At 45.9% G+C, this 16,486-nt stretch overlaps 2 protein-coding genes and 1 long non-coding RNA gene across 4 annotated transcripts; 1 reads left to right on the top strand and 2 right to left on the bottom strand.

Moving 5' to 3' along the window:
* Positions 1-517: 517 nt before the first annotated feature.
* On the bottom strand, positions 518-8,203 carry LOC146892077 (uncharacterized). Its single transcript, XR_015734895.1, has 4 exons — positions 8,096-8,203; positions 4,935-5,115; positions 3,663-3,755; positions 518-797 (listed from the first exon to the last, which is right to left on the bottom strand). It is a non-coding gene; the product is annotated as an uncharacterized LOC146892077 (long non-coding RNA).
* Positions 8,204-8,306: 103 nt separating this feature from the next.
* On the top strand, positions 8,307-11,117 carry LOC148119894 (uncharacterized). 2 transcript variants are annotated; one of them, XR_015734894.1, is made up of 2 exons: positions 8,307-8,633; positions 10,860-11,117. XR_015734894.1 is itself a non-coding variant. In XM_087896557.1 (2 exons), exons 1-2 carry the CDS (start codon positions 8,460-8,462, stop codon positions 10,941-10,943), a joined length of 330 nt encoding a protein of 109 aa, XP_087752683.1. In that variant the 5' UTR covers positions 8,307-8,459; the 3' UTR covers positions 10,944-11,117. The 2 variants fall into 2 exon arrangements, 1 of the variants encoding a protein (XP_087752683.1); XM_087896557.1 differs by having other exon boundaries at positions 8,307-8,705.
* Positions 11,118-13,464: 2,347 nt separating this feature from the next.
* Positions 13,465-16,167, bottom strand: LOC148119893 (uncharacterized). The gene has a single exon (XM_087896556.1). The coding sequence runs from the start codon at positions 16,036-16,038 to the stop codon at positions 13,585-13,587; it is 2,454 nt and encodes an 817-aa protein (XP_087752682.1). The 5' UTR covers positions 16,039-16,167; the 3' UTR covers positions 13,465-13,584.
* Positions 16,168-16,486: the final 319 nt, after the last annotated feature.

The following is a 16,486-nucleotide window of genomic DNA, read 5'->3' as shown; positions in this document are numbered from 1 at the left end:
AAAGGATGGAATATTTAGATTCAGGTTAACATGACTGCAGCCATATTAATTCCAATATGTCATTGTGTGTTAAAGAATAATCGTAGCCAAAGTTTTCTGTATATTGTCCTGGAAAGTACAAACAGACCCTTTAGAGAGGTCTGTGGAACTCGACGATGGGACCCTTGCTCCAGGAGCGATCTGACTCTGGTGTTAAGATAAACTAAATCCCAGTGACAGAGACCTTTTGACCCTAATTCATATATGCTTCTTCTGACCCAAAACTGTGGGCAACCAGCTGCCTCTTAGGTCCACACTTCTGTAAATCTTTAAGTAAACTGCATCTTGTACAACCCTAGATCTGTCTGCTTTTTATTCTTCCATCAATCCTCAGGAAACACAAGCACATACCACACACACACACACACACACACACACACACACACACACACACACACCTGAAAGTGTAACAGCTGAACAAACAGTACAATGGAGCATGCCCTGTGAGGGAGTCCTAAGGTCGGGTTCAGAAGGCGAGTGTTGGAAAATGTTCTGTTTAAATCGCTGTGAAGTGATGGGCTGAGGGAAACAGAATAGCAAGTTTCTGACACAAAGTGTGGAGGAGAAAGGCTGGGCCTGGAGGTAAACTGAGGCAGCAGGGCACTGTCTGAACAGCACAGATGTGGATTTAGTCTGCTCATATGCAGCTTCACTCATGGGTTGGAGTTTGGCTTTCATCTCATGTCTTCTGCAGATGAAGCCACAGGTGATCAGAGGTGAACGTCACATGATGTTCCAACCATTCTTGCATCTGTTAACTGAGAATGGACGGTACATTACAAAACAGGAACAAGCCGGACTGTGTCTACTATCGACACAAGAGTGCACGCTCCCAATGTGGGCAAAGCGCGCACTGTTTACAGTTCTAAAGTGAAGTGCACTAACAACCTGTCTCTCATACTGCCCAGGAATCTGTACTCTAGCACATAGAGACTAGTTCTTCATTCTTCATACATGTTTGTGAGGTTAGAAAATGTAAGCAAAGGAGTTATCCAAATTGACTGCATGTATTTTTCTTTCCTAGCCAACACACGCGCCATCGCCTGGAATACAAATAAAACAAAAGTGAAACCCTAAAATAATGTTCTTATTTCATTTTAATGTTTTTTGGCTCCTGTTCCTACTTAGTTTACCTGCTCATATCCAATGCCTGAACACACATAGGTCAGTTACCTGAGTGAGAAGATAATTTACATACAATGATAGCAGCTCCGTTATGTATTTGCATTTCAACTTTTATTATTATTTTGCAGTTTGGGGGAATGAAGCCTGAACTCGTGGACTCCAGGCAAGGACTCTCCCACTGAATTACATCCCAAATCTTAAATTTTTTTGTTATAAATGGATTGAGAACCCAAAAATAGCCAATAAACACCCAGCTAGCTAGCTATACAGTTTCATTACTGTTGCCTAAACTCTTGGCTCCAGCCACAGAATTACCATTTTTGTTTACAGAGTTGTTTTCTCATATGTACCTTGCTAAGTCACTCTCTTCTGGTTTGGCAAGAGTCCATTAAAGCATGGCTCTAATACGAAATATAATCCTTGATTTCAGGGCCACATGTGAATCTCAGGTTATAACAGCCATTTAAAGTTTTTACTTGTTAATTTTTTATTTGTGTTTATGTGTATGTCTTTGTATGTATGCTCTATGTATTTGTGTGTGTATGAGAGAGAGAGAGAGAGAGACAGAGAGAGAGAGAGAGCGGGAGATGGAGAGAGAGGCCACAGAAGCCGGAAGGGGGTGTTCCTGGTAGTTGTGAGCCACCTGATGTGGGTACTGGGAATTGAACCTGCGTCCTCTCAAGAGCAGCAGTGCTCTTAACCACAGAACCACCTAACTAGTCTTGTAACAGCCATTTAATATATGCTTTAGCTACAAGTTGAGACAGTACAGCCTGCAAAAATTTTACTTTTTGTAGAGGAAGTGACAGCAAAAGGTTCAGAAATTCAACACCAGCCTTGGCTACACACACACACACACACACACACACACACACACACACACATTCAAGGGCCACTAGACTAGGTGAGACCCTGTTTCAAAAAGCCAGTCAAGCAAACATGCAAAGATTAACAACAACATACTATCCTTAAATACAAGAGTGTCTTTATTTTAGGAGACTCTGTCATAGTTATAAAATTAGAGATACTGTTTCCAAACAACAAGAGTGCAAACTGAGTCAGGTATGACCTTGTCTTTCTGTATTTTGTTTCAAAGTCCCCCCCCCCCGAAGATTTAACACAGTTGGTAGGGCACTTGCCTAGCATGCACAAGGCCCTGAATTCAGTCCCCAATATTACTTAAAACAGGGGTGGTGGTATACACTTGTGATCTTGGCAATTACGGGGTGAATTAATTTGGAACAAGCAGGGGAGCGCTAGCCTCCTTTTTCGTATCTCCTGGATCTGTGTATGTGGTCTAATGTCTATAAGTAGCTTAGACATTTCAGTAACTATGGATGTTTGAAATGGAAGGGAACAGAAAAACATAAACTGCAGCACAAGCTTTTAGCAGGGCAGAGTTTATGGTCCAGAGTTCAGCTCAGCTCTTCCGCCCGTGAGCTAATGGGAGATTTTGTTAGTGTGAGCCACCATTATAAACCCAGTGGTGAGAAGAGTAGTTCTTGTGAGCAGTGCTCTGCAGAAAGAACTCACACCAATAAGCAAGCCACATTACTACAGGGCTACCCTGAGTCACAACCCTAGAAATTATTTTTGGACACAACACTGCTGTCATGATAATGCACAGCCACAAACACATCCTCCAAGATGTGTATTTGCTTAAAATCTTAAATGTTGAGAACTCCTATCGATCACTAAGCAGGAGAGAAGAAAAGATAATTTTTAAAGGTTGGTAAATACAAAATAGACTTACCTTTAAAATGCTCAGCCCCACCCCCATGTCAATAACAGTGATCTACCCACAAAACATATGCATTTGGATTTTATACTCCAATAGAGATGAAAATTTTTGCAGCTGCACTGTCTCAACTTGTAGCTAAAGCATATATTAAATGGCTGTTACAAGACTGGGTAGGTGGCTCTGTGGTTAAGAGCACTGCTGCTCTTGAGAGGACGCAGGTTCAATGCCCAGTACCCACATCAGGTGGCTCACAACTACCAGGAACACCCTCTTCTGACTTCTGTGGTCTCTCTTTCCCTCTCCCTCTTCCTCTCTCCCTCTCCTGCTCTCTGTTTCTTTCTCTCTCTCTCTCTCTCTCTCTCTCTCTCTCTCTCTCTCTCTCTCTCACACACACACACACACACACACACAAACATACACACACATACACAGAGCATACATACAAAGACATACACATAAACATAAATAAAAAAATAACAAGTAAAAAGTTTAAATGGCTGCTATAACCTGAGATTCAAATGTGGCCATGAAATTAAGGATTATATTTCTTATTAGAGCCACATCATTATGGGTATGTCATGCCATAGCTGAGTCTGAGAATGGTTTTTAAAATTTTTTAAACAATCTTTTCTCATTTTACATACCAATCCCAGTTCAGTTCCCACTCCCTACCCTTCTCCTGCCCCCTTTTAACATACGCATATTTTGTTAAATATTCACCCCAAGTATTACTCCACAAAAACTAGTTAATGGTTACCATTTCATCTCAACTGCTTTTACACAGAGAGAAAAAAACACTCTCAGTCCACTCTGGCCTTTAAGAAATGTATCCAAAAGCTTCTTTAATAGCCTGGGGAGAAAAACAAAGTTACAACAGTGCTTGCTTTAACTAGCCCAATGCACAGGAGAAGGAAATAGAATTAATGACACTAAGATCTTCCCATGCTCCCAACAATGTAACAAGAAGTAACGCTAATTATTACAACCTCCAGTTTACACTTAAAGAAGCAGGGAAGCTAAGGAACTTGCTTCATTACACAGCTACTTAGTATTAATATGACTAACGACCTGGTTTTCACGACTGTAAAATAACTTCTGCTTCCGTGAGTGATACGTTTGGAAAAGTCTATCCTAATCACCACATTTACACTCTGATTTTTGTTGTGACCTAAGTGGTGTTAAGTGTTCTATAGACCTATCTACATTTTCAATCCTTTCAATACAGAATAGCTTCTCAATGAGCTTATTTCTTTCTAAATTTTAATTCTATGTTTGTGGGGGGGGTACACGTCTGTCATGGCACATGTTTGAGGTCAGAAGACGACTTCCAGGCGTCAGTTCTCACCTTCCATCCTGTGGGGCTTAGGGATGAAAGACAGACAGTTGGCATTGGTGGCACACGCCTTCCTGGGCTGAGCCAGGTTGCCAGCCTTCACCCTCACTTTTGAACATACAGAGACAGAGCTTAAATCTAGTTTCAGCATTTTGCTGCATGTATAAGCACCACGACCAAAGTATGGGTGGTTTTAAAAAAGAAAACGCATTTCATAAATCGAAGATGTCATCGTCTGTAAGTCATATCATTATACCATGAAAGAAAACACACACTGCTAATTAAACTATGGCAGGCTATGGATACTTTCTGATATCTGAGAGGCTGCATAATATGAGACAATTACAATGAAAATAAATCCAAAATTGTATTTGAATATTACTTTGAGAGTCAGCTTCTTTTAGCTTTTCCCCCTCCTTTCTTTTCTTTCAGAGGCAAAGTCTCATGGAGCCAAGCACTGGCCTCAAACTCACTTACGTAACTTGAACTTCTGATCCTTCTTGATCCCATTTCCCAATTGTTATTACAGGCATACACCATCATGCCCAGTTTTGTTCAGTGCTGTGGATCACACCAAGTGTCCTGCATGGTAAGAGAGCTCTCTACTAACTGAGGCACACACTACCTCCCCACCCCACCTCACCCCAGCCAATTTCTGATGAAGCATTTCTCTGTCAGAGACCAAACACGTCTTACCGATGCCCTTGTTCCTGATGAAATCCGATGTTACGGACCACCCACCTATCCTGCCATTCTTCCAGGGTTAGTACCCGGTTCTTCTGCACTTCAGCATTGGGGAGCTCTTTCACATTGAGTGAGGTGGCATCAGCCATAGTTTTTAGACAATTTTTGTCTCAGAGGCTGCTATCTCCAGTGCCTAAATGGAAAAATATCTGCAATGACATCAGGACCTGTGATTCTGTTGATGAACTGTAGAAGACCCTTTGGCAATAGCTTTTTAAAAATAGATGGCTCGGTGGTTAAGAGCACTGACTGCTCTTCCAGAGGTCCTGAGTTCAAGTCTCAGCAACCATATGGTGGCTCACAAGGATCTGTAATGAGATCTGGTGCCCTCTTCTGGCCTGCAGGCACAAACATGCAGACAGAATACTGTATACATAATAAATAAATAAATAAATCTAAAAAAATGTCAACATCAAAGCCAGGAGTGGTATCACATATCCCCGGTCCTTGGGAGACAAGAGGGTTGTTGACAGTTCCAGGCCAGCCAAGGCTACATAGTAGGACCCTCTCTCAAAAACAAACAAGACAGGCATGGTGGCATATGCCTTTAAGCCCAGCACAAGGGAGGCAGAGGCAAGAGGCTCTCTGTGAGTTCCAGGACAGTCAGGGCTACAGTGAGACCTTGTATCAAAAGAAACAAACACCAAAAACAGCCAAACAACAAAACTCAACTTTCATCATCCAGTAAGTCATACCGAAAATTACATTTCAGCGAGTCTAGGACTAAGAACACTTCATTGTTCTGTCAGGAAAGTCGGCTTCAGAGAATAACCTGCACCCCACCCTACAAGCCTGCAGATGTAACAAGAAGTGGAAATCTAAGTGATTTTCTGTTAAGAGCCACCAGGATGTTGCCTTGGCGAGATAGTGGCAGCGGTCCTACAGCCTGGAGGTATACAAATCCTTTGATGCTGCCATCCAGGCCAGTGTGCTTGGGGCCTTGTTTTGCATTTCAGAGACTTGGTTCCCTGACCTGTCCTGTGGCCTTGGGCCCTAGCAGAATGGCATCAACCAATCAGCATTCGAGCCTCTCACCCTAGAAAAGCAGCTGCCTTTGAGTTTTTCCCTCTCTCTAATCTCTCTCGTCCCTGCGCTCTCTCATCGCTCTCTCTGGCTTCCTGCTCTCTCTGTCCTTTCTCTCTCTTCCCTTCCCCCAATTTTCCTCAACCAAGTGGCTCCGAATAAAGACGTGATAAGGGAAGTAAGGGAAGGAATCTCGATTTTCGTGGCCGTTCATTCCTGCTGGTCAGAAAGCGCACCGCAATTTTCGCCTTTTGGAAACCAGAAATTCAGCCGACCATTGCCCTAGTTCCACTCCCACACCCATTTCCGGGAATAGTACTGTTAAGATAGGAGGGCTCGGGATTTTGTACTGCCGATATCATCCATTGGTTGGCCCCATGGCCATATCAGAGTTCAGCCTGTTGAACCTGTGGAGGGCTTACCCAGCTGTCCTCTGCTTCCTTCATAAATGGTTGACACATTTAAAAATCCTGACATTTGGTAGGGCTTCAGGAGGGTGAAAAAGGTAGATATATGGGTTCAATATATTACTGATACATTATTGAAAGATTGTATTGTCAAATAATGTTCTCATAGCTTTTGGAAGGCTACTGCAAATTGAACCTATGGGTTCATGTGTTCCAGGCAAGCGCTGTGCTTCTGAGCTATAGCCCTGCTCCCACTTGCACGAAAACATGCACAAGAAAGGGACTGAGAGGGTAGAAGCTTCGTGTACCTGCAACTGCAGATTGAGTATGTAAGGAATGCCTGCCCTTTCAATATTAAGGGCAATATAGTACCACAATTCTAGGAACTAGAGAGATGGTTCAGTGATTAAGAACATGTATTCTTCTTGCAAAGAACCAAGGTACGACTCCCAGGAATTCCATAGTGTCTCATGGTGGTTTGTATATATGTGTACACAGGCATACACATCAGACATTTGTTCACATAAAGTAAAATAAAGATATATAAATTTTCCCCCAGATTTCCCAACCACCCTTTAAATCACTGGCAATCATATGACTTGAATGTAAAGATTTTATTTGTGAAACAGCAAACATCACAAAAGCAATTTAAGGAAATGCCCGTTTTGTTACATGATTTAGAGTCCTTGCTTAGGATTAAAGGACACCACCCTTAACTCTGGGAACAAAGATGCACTTCACAGCAAGTGTTTACTAACAAAAGTCTTTTTTCCAGGTCCTGACGTCAGAATTCTGAAAGATCAGCAGCAAGTACGGGATTATTGTGGATATAGAAAAGCAAGAGAATTGCTCTTCTCCCATCTGGATTTCCTATCATCAGGAACTGTGGCTCCAAAAGTTGCCCTCAGAAAGAAGTGCTCTTCTGAACTTCGAATAATCTTTACCCTGCCCAGCTCTATCCCTCTCATTGAAGCTGGGGCTGAACGTGTCATAAATACAACCACTTAGCTGTAGTAACAGTGCCTCAATGTGGTTTTCACTGTTCGTTAGAAACAGTGAAATTTATTTCTCTAGAAGAGAAATAAAATTCTGAACACAATAAAAGTGCAAAGTACGACAATAAAAGACAAACCCTCAGTAGTTTCCTTTCATAAATGTTCACTTCCAGTATGCTCATTAGTCCAAGCCCTAAAAAACACTTATCTGCTTTAGGGTTATTTTATTTATTTATTTATTTTTTTAACAGAGGGTCTTTCTGGAATTCACCATGTAGTCGGGGCAGATCTCTAACTCATTGAGTTCTTCTTGCCTCAGCACTCTCGAGCTGGGTTACAGGCCTGCACCATAAAGCCTGACGTCTGCTTTAGCTTTATTCCTAAATTTCGTTAAACTAAAAAGTAACTTCACTAAAGTGCACAGATCTCGAGCATGACTATGGAATGACACTAGGACACGTGTAAAACACGTGAAACACGCCACTAAGCACGGAGTCTACTTAATAGGAGGACTCAAAGCCTCTGCATTCTGATCTCTCCCCAGGTTTTGCGGCGATTCCCGAAGCCCCTTTTCGGGACGCGGGTAGCTGGTCATCCGTGCTTTTCACACACTCCCTTCTGAAGAACCCTGTAACAGCGCACACAGTCTTAGCAAAAGCACTGCCTTTCTCACCGACTGAGCACTTACCTTGGCTGCGCCCTTGCAGCCTTCCTCTGACCCTAGGAGGCACCTGAGTCTGCAACAACCCGACCCGCACAGTGACACGCAGGCCCCGCCTCAGGAACAAAGGCCCCGCCTCAAAGACGAAGGTCCCACCCACCCTGGAGAAGACGCACGGGCTCCAATCCTATAGGTCTTACACGGGCATGTGAATCCCTCACAGAACCGGCGTACACCTTTGCTGGCCAGGCCACGCCCAAGACTATCAGGACCCTCCTACATCGTATTGACCCCACCTCTGGCACAAGGACACCGCCCCCAAACAAAAGCCTCGCCCCCGCCCCCACAAAAGGGCTCCGCCCAGAGCGTAGGAGTTTGCACAGCGGCGGAAATGGCCGAGGCGGGGCGAGCGCCCGGACCCGCCCACTCACTGGGCCTGCGAGCTCCTCCCACTCCGGGTCACGCCGTGATAGAGACGGAAGCGGCGGTGGCCAAGGTGCTGCGGCTGCTGGTGCGGATCCTGCCGTCCTGTGCAGCAGCGCCGCCGCCTGGCCAGCGCTCGGAGGTAGGGACTAGCGGCTCCGCTGGCGCGCCCTGGGAGGGCGGCGGGTTTCGGGTGACGAAGCCGCACAAAGAGGTCGGTTGTGGGGCGAGCCTGGGCGGGAGGCGCGCGCGTTCCCCGGGGCTCATTTCTTCAGATAGTTCTTGCTGCCTATTTGTGCCTGTTTTCTACTGTATAGGTGTAAAAATGTGAAATTTCTGGAAACCATGCTTGGTTTTAGGAGCCATGCCTTTCTGGCTTACGTTCAGTGTTGCATAAATCAAGGCTAATTTCTCGTGTTCCTGAACCTCACATTGAGCTTCAAGTGCTCTTGCTACAGTATGTACATGTACTAACTAGGCTTCGTGAAAACAGAATATTTACATATTTTATTTGTGGCCCATCTTGTGAATGCAGAATACATGTTTTACATGTAAAGAAATGTATTTTATGTATGTGAAAATACTTAGGTGAATAGTTAAGTTGGACACCCTTTTTGAAAGTACAAATGAGGCACAAGATGTAGTTCAGTGGTAGAGTGCTTGCCTACAGCACAACATAAAATAAGTTAATTTTAAAAAGTACGACTGGAATCTGGAAAGTTCATTGTTGTTGTTTTGGCATAGGTTCTCTGTGTAGCTCTGGCCGTCCTAGAACTTTCTCTATGGGCCAGGCTGGCCTTGAACTCGGAATTAAAGGCGTGCACCACCACTGCCAGGCTCAGAAAGCCTTTATTTAACAAGACTTGCAGATAGATTGTATTTCTACTATTAGCACTGTATCAGTGTAGTGGAGTCCGTGGCACTGATTTTATTTTTTGTGTTGGGGACTTAGTTCAGGGCCTCATGCACACCAGGCTTGTCCTTTATCATTGAACTAAACTAGTACCCTGCACTCCCCATTGGGGGCCAGTGAGACACAGAGATGGATCAGCAGGTAAAGGGCTTTTGCTGCCAAACCTAATAACCTGAGTTTGATCCCTGGAACACACATGGGAGAAGGAGAGAATTGGTTCCTCCCAGAGGTTGACCTCTGACCTTCACTCTTGTGCTGTGGTATGTGCCCCAACCCCACCCCAGTACATAAACATAAAGAAAAAAATGCCTCTTTAAAAAAAGTCGTCTTCTGTATCTTAGAATATGTAGGCTTACTGTGTTTGTAGCTAGCATTTTGCTGGCTTGCAGAAAGTAATGAAAAGTTGAACCACCCACAGTATTGATGTTGTAATTTCTTAGTGTGGATGTGAGAGTTTCCGTGTGCTGTTAATAATTTGTGAGAACTGGACTTGTGGACATGAATGCAACTTACAAGTGTAAACTGAGTATACAAGGTCTTCAGACTTTTCTCCAAGATTAACATGGCGTGGCCTCAGTTCCTGTCCTTTGTGGTGCCACTTTGCTGCTCCCAGTTACTTACCATGCAGATGTCCTCCTTCCTCCTCGTCCCTCCCTTGGGTGTGTGAGCAATGGCAGGAAAGGCCGAATAACTTCAGATTCTAGGTCATTGTTTACTCTAAGCGTTTTCTTATGGAATATTTTCTAATACCCTTTCATGGTTTCAATGCCTAATTCATAGATGTTTGGTTTTGTTGGTTTTGAGACAGCGCCTCACGTCCAGACTGGCCTTGAACTCACTGTGCAGCTGAAACTGTCTGTGAATTCCCAGTCATCTGTCACCTTCTTCTTCTCCACTGGAATTGCAGGCAGGAGTGGCCACACCCAGCTAGATGTTTGCTCTCAATGCTTGTTTAGCCTTGCTGTTAACAGACTAGTTGGAAAATTGTTAAGATTTGTCTAGTAGAACATAATAGTGCTTTTATCTAATCCAGATTCTCGTATTCTGTGTAGGAGTATTCCTGTCCAAATACAAGTTAAGTATTTCTTAACTTGTACTCAGGAGAAATAAGTAAGTCTTATACTAAGACATCTATATTGAGGAAACCCTAAGAGGACCGTTAGGTGGAGGGGCCATAGCAGAAACTGACAAGGTAACCCATGCAGCCCTGGCTGGCCTGGATTGTTGTGTAGCAGAGGATGACCTGGAACTTCTGGTCCTCCTGCCTCTGCCTCGCAAGTTCAAGGCTGACAGGTGCACATCAGCATGCTTGGCTTGTTCTCCTTTTATACACGACAGACATCAGGAGGTTAAAAAACTTGGAAGTGGGGGTTTTATACTCGGCCTCCTCATGACAATGGCTTGAAATATCAGAACATGCTAATAATTTAATGGTTTATTCCCCCCCCCCTCCAGATTTTCCAAAAACAATGGCAACACCTCGAGGGAGGTCAAAGAGGAGAGGTGCTTTCGAGGTTTCTTCAGATAGCCTGCCTTTGAGGAGCTCCGGGAGGCAGGTACTCCAGCTGTGCCCCCAAGGATGGGCTGATGCGGAGTGAGAGTCGGAGCTGCACTGACAAGGCCCTAGTCCTTGCCTGGCTGTCTGTGGAGGAGCCCATGGTGCAGTGTGTGGAGTGTGCAGCGGGAAGTGGAGGATGAGGAGACTGTGGATCACTGGGGGTGGGGGTGGGGTGGGGGGAGGTGGGCGGGGCGGGTGATGGGAGAATCACAGCTGGGGATGGCTGCTTCCAGAATGGGACACTGAGACCAGATCCTGCCTGGCTTGGATGCCATTCAAGGGGATTTGGACCTGAGCTTGTTGTTGCTTGAGTGATGAAGGATTTTCTTGCAGTGAAGTATTTAATAAAAGTCGAGTGCTCTAATTCTTTAAGTTTTGTCTAGTTCTTAAATCTTCTGCATTGAAAGATTTAACTGTTTTAAAAGAGGGGAAATAATTCTTGAGTTTGTAAATAACTTTTTTTTTTTTGGTTTTTTGAGACAAGGTTTCTCTGTAGTTTTGGAGCCTGTCCTAGAACTAGCTCTTGTAGACCAGGCTGGCCTCAAAGTCACAGAGATCCACCTGCCTCTGCCTCTCAAGTGCCTGGATTAAAGGCGTGTGCCACCACCACCAGGCTGTAAAGAACTTTTTAAAAAGATTTATTTTTATCTTATGTGTATGCACGTTTTGCCTGCATGCATGTATATATCCATATGGGTGCGTCTGCAGAAGTCAAGAGAGGGTATTCTGTCTTCTGGTAGGGGAGCTACAGACAGTTGTAAGCCACCATGTAGGTGCTGGGAACCAAACCTGGGTTTTCTTTCTATAAAAGCGGTAAGTGTTTTTCACTGCTGAGCCATCTCTTCAGTCCCCAAGAATGACTTGTTTATCTTGGCTGTCAGGTTTTCCCTTAAGAAAGGCTCATGTGGATGCTAGTTCTGAGCCTACCTATCGTGAAGGTGCTGTTTCTAGATCCTCTAGCAATAAGTAAGTTATTTATACAAGTCGTTGTACTGGCCAACCCTGTCCTGCATTTGCCATGGTACGATGTGGGGTGGAGATGCCAGGCACAAAGGAGACACACTGTGGGCAAACAAGGCTGCCAAGTGGGAGCCTGTAAGCCTAGAATCAGGATGCCACTTAAATATGAGGAGGGAATTCCTAAGCCAAGGTGGCTTCCCTGGGGGAGGGGGTCACATGGCTTTGAGGGGTTGGCAGCAGTGTTTGTTTTCACCCTGGGGCTGTTTGTGCAGGGTTTTATATTATATAATGGAATGACATCCCATATATGTTTTTCTGTATTTCTCATTTTACACTAAAAGCAAATATATTAAGAAAATGAAGAAGAAATAGTAAAGATGAGATCTGGTGAATTTTGTGTGTGTATTTGTGTGTGTGTGTGTGTGTGTGTGTGTGTGTGTGTGTGTGTATGAGAGAGACAGAGATGGAGGGAGGGAGAGAAAGTGATTGTTTAGGACACGTCATGGCGACATAGAGTGTAGAGTCAGACAGAAATATGAGGAAAGACTGAGGGTTGAGCTGTGTCAGACTACGGATGCAGATAGGGTCTTTTATCTCCTCAGAGCCCAGAAGGAACGTAAAGTAGGAGCATGGATTTCCACATTACTATCCATATGGAAGTCTTCCACCAGGAACTAATCTGTAAACTAACTTAGACATTCTCTACACCTGAGCAGCATTGGTACAACGTCATATGAAGTGTACATCCTGGTGGCAGCTTGGTAATGGCATGGGCAGGGTGGATGCAGATCTCCAGGGAGGGGACTGAGTGACCCCAATGAGATGTTTGGCTCTGAGAGCACTTCCTGTGTTACTGGGCAGGCCTGTGTGACTCAGCCCTCAGTAGCCAACTGTGGTCACACACTGCAAGCTCTAGTCTGGCCCCTGCTCTAGTCAGAAAGGAAGGCAGACTAGGGACAGTGTCACTGCCCTGTCACCCAGGCTGAGGAAAGAGGTGCTGGGGGTCCGCCCATCCTCAGCCTGCATCAAGGTGAGTAGGGGCTTCTGGGGTAGGTGTTCTCTATGCCTGTCCTGGAAATGCAGGGTGAGATTGTCCCCTTTGAACTGGGGGCTTAACAGTTTGTGACATGGGAAGGGTCTTGACTCCCTGGGGTCTCTGCACACCAACCTGCACAGTGACAAATGTCAAGGTGGAGCAAAGTAAGGAAAAGACGACGAGCCCCAGACCTGGGTGGGGTCTTCACAGGGTTGGCTCATCCTGAAACTCCCCAGACTGTTGTCTCTGTAATGACGGAATGACAGCTGCACAGGGATGGGACTGATGAGGACACCTCAGTGACCGTGACTTCCCCACAGCCCCATCCTTTGCAGAGACTGCACTGTGGCAGACGGAATGCTGACCTTCTCTTCCCCATCCCTGCAAGACAGAAACCACTGCACTAAAAGGAACCAGCATAAACGAGGAAGCAGCTCCTGTCTCTCGGGAGTCATCAGCCACGGGATGAGCGTCAGCAGGAAGAAGATTTGCTTTGCCAGAAAATATAAGATAAAATGACATTTATTGCCAGGAAATCACAGGGGAAACAATGGCTGGGCAGGTGGAACATCTTATGAAGTATTTCATGCTGCACAAAGACCAAGGTGGCCTGAGGCACCTGCTCCTCACCTATGCTGGTAAAGTCTGTTTGGGGTGACCAGCTCCCTGGGTAGGAGCACATGACTGCTCCTTGTCTCCAGTCCCCTGTGTGTGACCGGATAGTTGTTCTCTTTGGAACTGGTGAGGGGACCGCAGCCCATTCCTTTCTTTGTACTTTGATATGGGTCACGGGCTCTATGGACAACACCTGATCGCTGTTTGTCTCCAACATCTCTGTGCATAAATACATGGTTGTGCCCCTTGGGGCTGGTATGTGGACAGCAGCCCATTCCACTCTTCGTTCTAATTTGATCTGAGTCATAGGTTCTCGGGGCACCAACACCTAACTGCTGCTTGTCTCCAGTTCCCTCGTGCCTACATGGATGGTTGTTTCCCTTGGGAGAGGGGAGTTGTTCACAGTCCATTCCTCTCTTCACGCTGTTCTGATGTGGAACCCAGGTTTCTTGGGCAGCAATACCTGCCTGCTGTTTGTCCCCGGTCACCTTGTTCATGAATGTGTGACTCTGAGCGGTTGGGCTGGTGTGGGGACCAGAGCTTATTTGCTCTGCTCTGCTGTTCTTTGGTTCATAGACGCCCTCAGGAAAATGAAAAAAAAAAGAGTCTCTCAGCTGGTCTATCAGTGGTTCCACTTTACACCATTGTGCCTCTGATGGGTGCCCTACCTTAAGGCCCAGCCAGTTCACCAGGATCTGAACCACAATATTCATGAGAGATTGCACTTCAGTTGCCACGCTGTAGATGAGCTTTTCCTGGGTCATCATAGATGATGACGGGGAGCTTGCTTTCTTCAGAGAATCCGCCTGCCCCGTGTCTTTTGTGCTGAGGTTTATGTATTGTATAATAGTCCTTATGATTTTTATCAGATAGCTTTCTTGAGGGGTCTGTTCTATTCCTGGCATATCAAGAGAGGGCTCAGTCTTGGTCATGGCTGTATCTTTGAACCAGGTGGAGCTTGGAGTAGAGGGGTTCCCTCTCCCTGGCTGTTCTCCCTGGCTTGTGGCTCTGGATCTCATAAATTCCTTCCTGTTTTCATTCGGATGAAACACCTTGTGATCCTTTGCTTGAATTTTATCCTTGGGAACTCTGAAGTCCTGGGTCTCCTGGCTGCGATCCCTCCTCATGAAGACATCATCCAGGCTCTGGGAAGTCTTGGATTTTTTGGTTCTATTCTGGAAGCTGGGAAGCAGGTGCTCTGAAGGCAAGCTCACTGTACGGGAGCTGTCTGGACGATGGCCCACAGACCAGGACTGTGGTTGCTTTCTTGATCTGAAGCCAATCTCACTACATACTTCTGTTTTTAGAGCTGAGTCTCCCGAGTGCCATGGAGTGGGTGTTTGGAAATGGCCTGGACTTCTATTGGTCTCTGTAGACTCAAAGTCCCTGAGATGGATATTGGTGACTTGGTCACTGGGAATCTCTGTGAATCTCAGACTCACTTTCCATGCAGGAGGGGTCCCTTCTTTTTCCTTCGACCTATTGATTTGTTTGACCACTGAAAGTGGGATCCTTTTTTGAGGGCTCAGCGTTGTCCCACTCCAGCAGGGATGTCCTGAGGCCATATTCTCAAACCTTATCCATGCTGCATGCTTGGACATTCTTGGGCTGGTCCTTGGTTGCAGGCTGCCTCTTTCAATCCCTTGGACAGTCCTGCTCTGCTTGGTTCTTGCCTGGAAGCAGAAAGCCCGGATCTTAGTGCTCAGGTAGTTCTTGCGTGTATCTGGATGGGCCTTGGACAGCCGATGGCTGGCCGCTGGTGGAGGGGCTCTCTGCATCACCTGAACCTGTGAAGGTGAGTGTGCAAACAGAGGCCTCCACAGCCTGGCAGTTGACACAGTTTCTACCCTTGTTCCTCCTGGATCTTGATGATGCAATTTTTCTAAGATCATGGTAGCCTTAGAATAGTATTCAGCCTTAGAAACACAGGAGGGTGAGGAGGGATACACAGGCTGAGGAAGGGATGAGGCTGGAACCCCCGGAGGGGTGAGATCCCCTGACTCAAGAGTCTGTAGATATGATCTCCATCTGCATTTCACAGGAAGCTGCATGATGTTTAATTCCAGCTTCATTTGAATCTTTGGGTAGAGGAAGGAAAGGTCCTGGGCCGTGTTCACGTAGGACTGCTGATCTGTCCACAGCACAGGGTTTCTGGGTTCCAGGCCTTTCCCGGGGCTGCTGCTTGAAGTGCAAGGAAAGTCAATGGCCCTTAAACTGGGGCCCTTCTTGATGGGGTCGTGTATGTCACATATTGATGGCTTCTTTAAGGGCATCGTTGAGGACACAGACCCCATCATCTGGCTCAACTTGTAGCTTTTGGAGTCGAGGATGGAGGGCTGGGCAGGCTGAGGGAGTTCAGGCTTGTTCTTGGGCTGGCAAGGTCTGTTGGCTGGGAAATGTCCCAACAGCTGTGTCAGTTCCGGGGATGAGACGATTGTGAAGGGGGAGCCTCGTATTTCTCTCATCTTAGTCACCTTGTCTTCACTCTGTGTTTCCTCATGGTGCTGGAGGAACTGACAATGCTCAGGAAGGATGGAGGCTGACCTGACCGCTTCAGGGGACAGGGTGCCCCTGGCCAAGTTGTGAGTGGGCCAGCTAATGCCTGCTTGTTATTTTGGGGCACTAGAGTCTAAAGTGTCTTTCCACTTCAGATCCTGGTCTTCAGTTGTTAGGGATACCTGTATCTCTGACTCACTGGTAGAACAATCTTTTACACAGACCCTAGTTCTAGATGGAGAAAGTGCTCGATTTGGTGGAGAGCTTGGGAGGCCACCCAGTGTCTGGGCCTCTTTCACACCTGTGCAGCTTGGTGTCACCGGTTGGTGGGGCAAGGGCTGGCTCTGGGAAATCTGTGGAGGTCCTCGAGCCATGGGTAGAGCTGGGAAATGACCACATGCGTCACTGAACCTCACA

Source organism: Myodes glareolus, chromosome 14, assembly GCF_982192425.1.
Source record: "Myodes glareolus chromosome 14, mMyoGla1.1, whole genome shotgun sequence".
Lineage (NCBI taxonomy): Eukaryota > Metazoa > Chordata > Mammalia > Rodentia > Cricetidae > Myodes > Myodes glareolus.
Note: the sequence above shows the minus strand (reverse complement) of the source record. Positions and strands in the feature narration are given on the sequence as shown.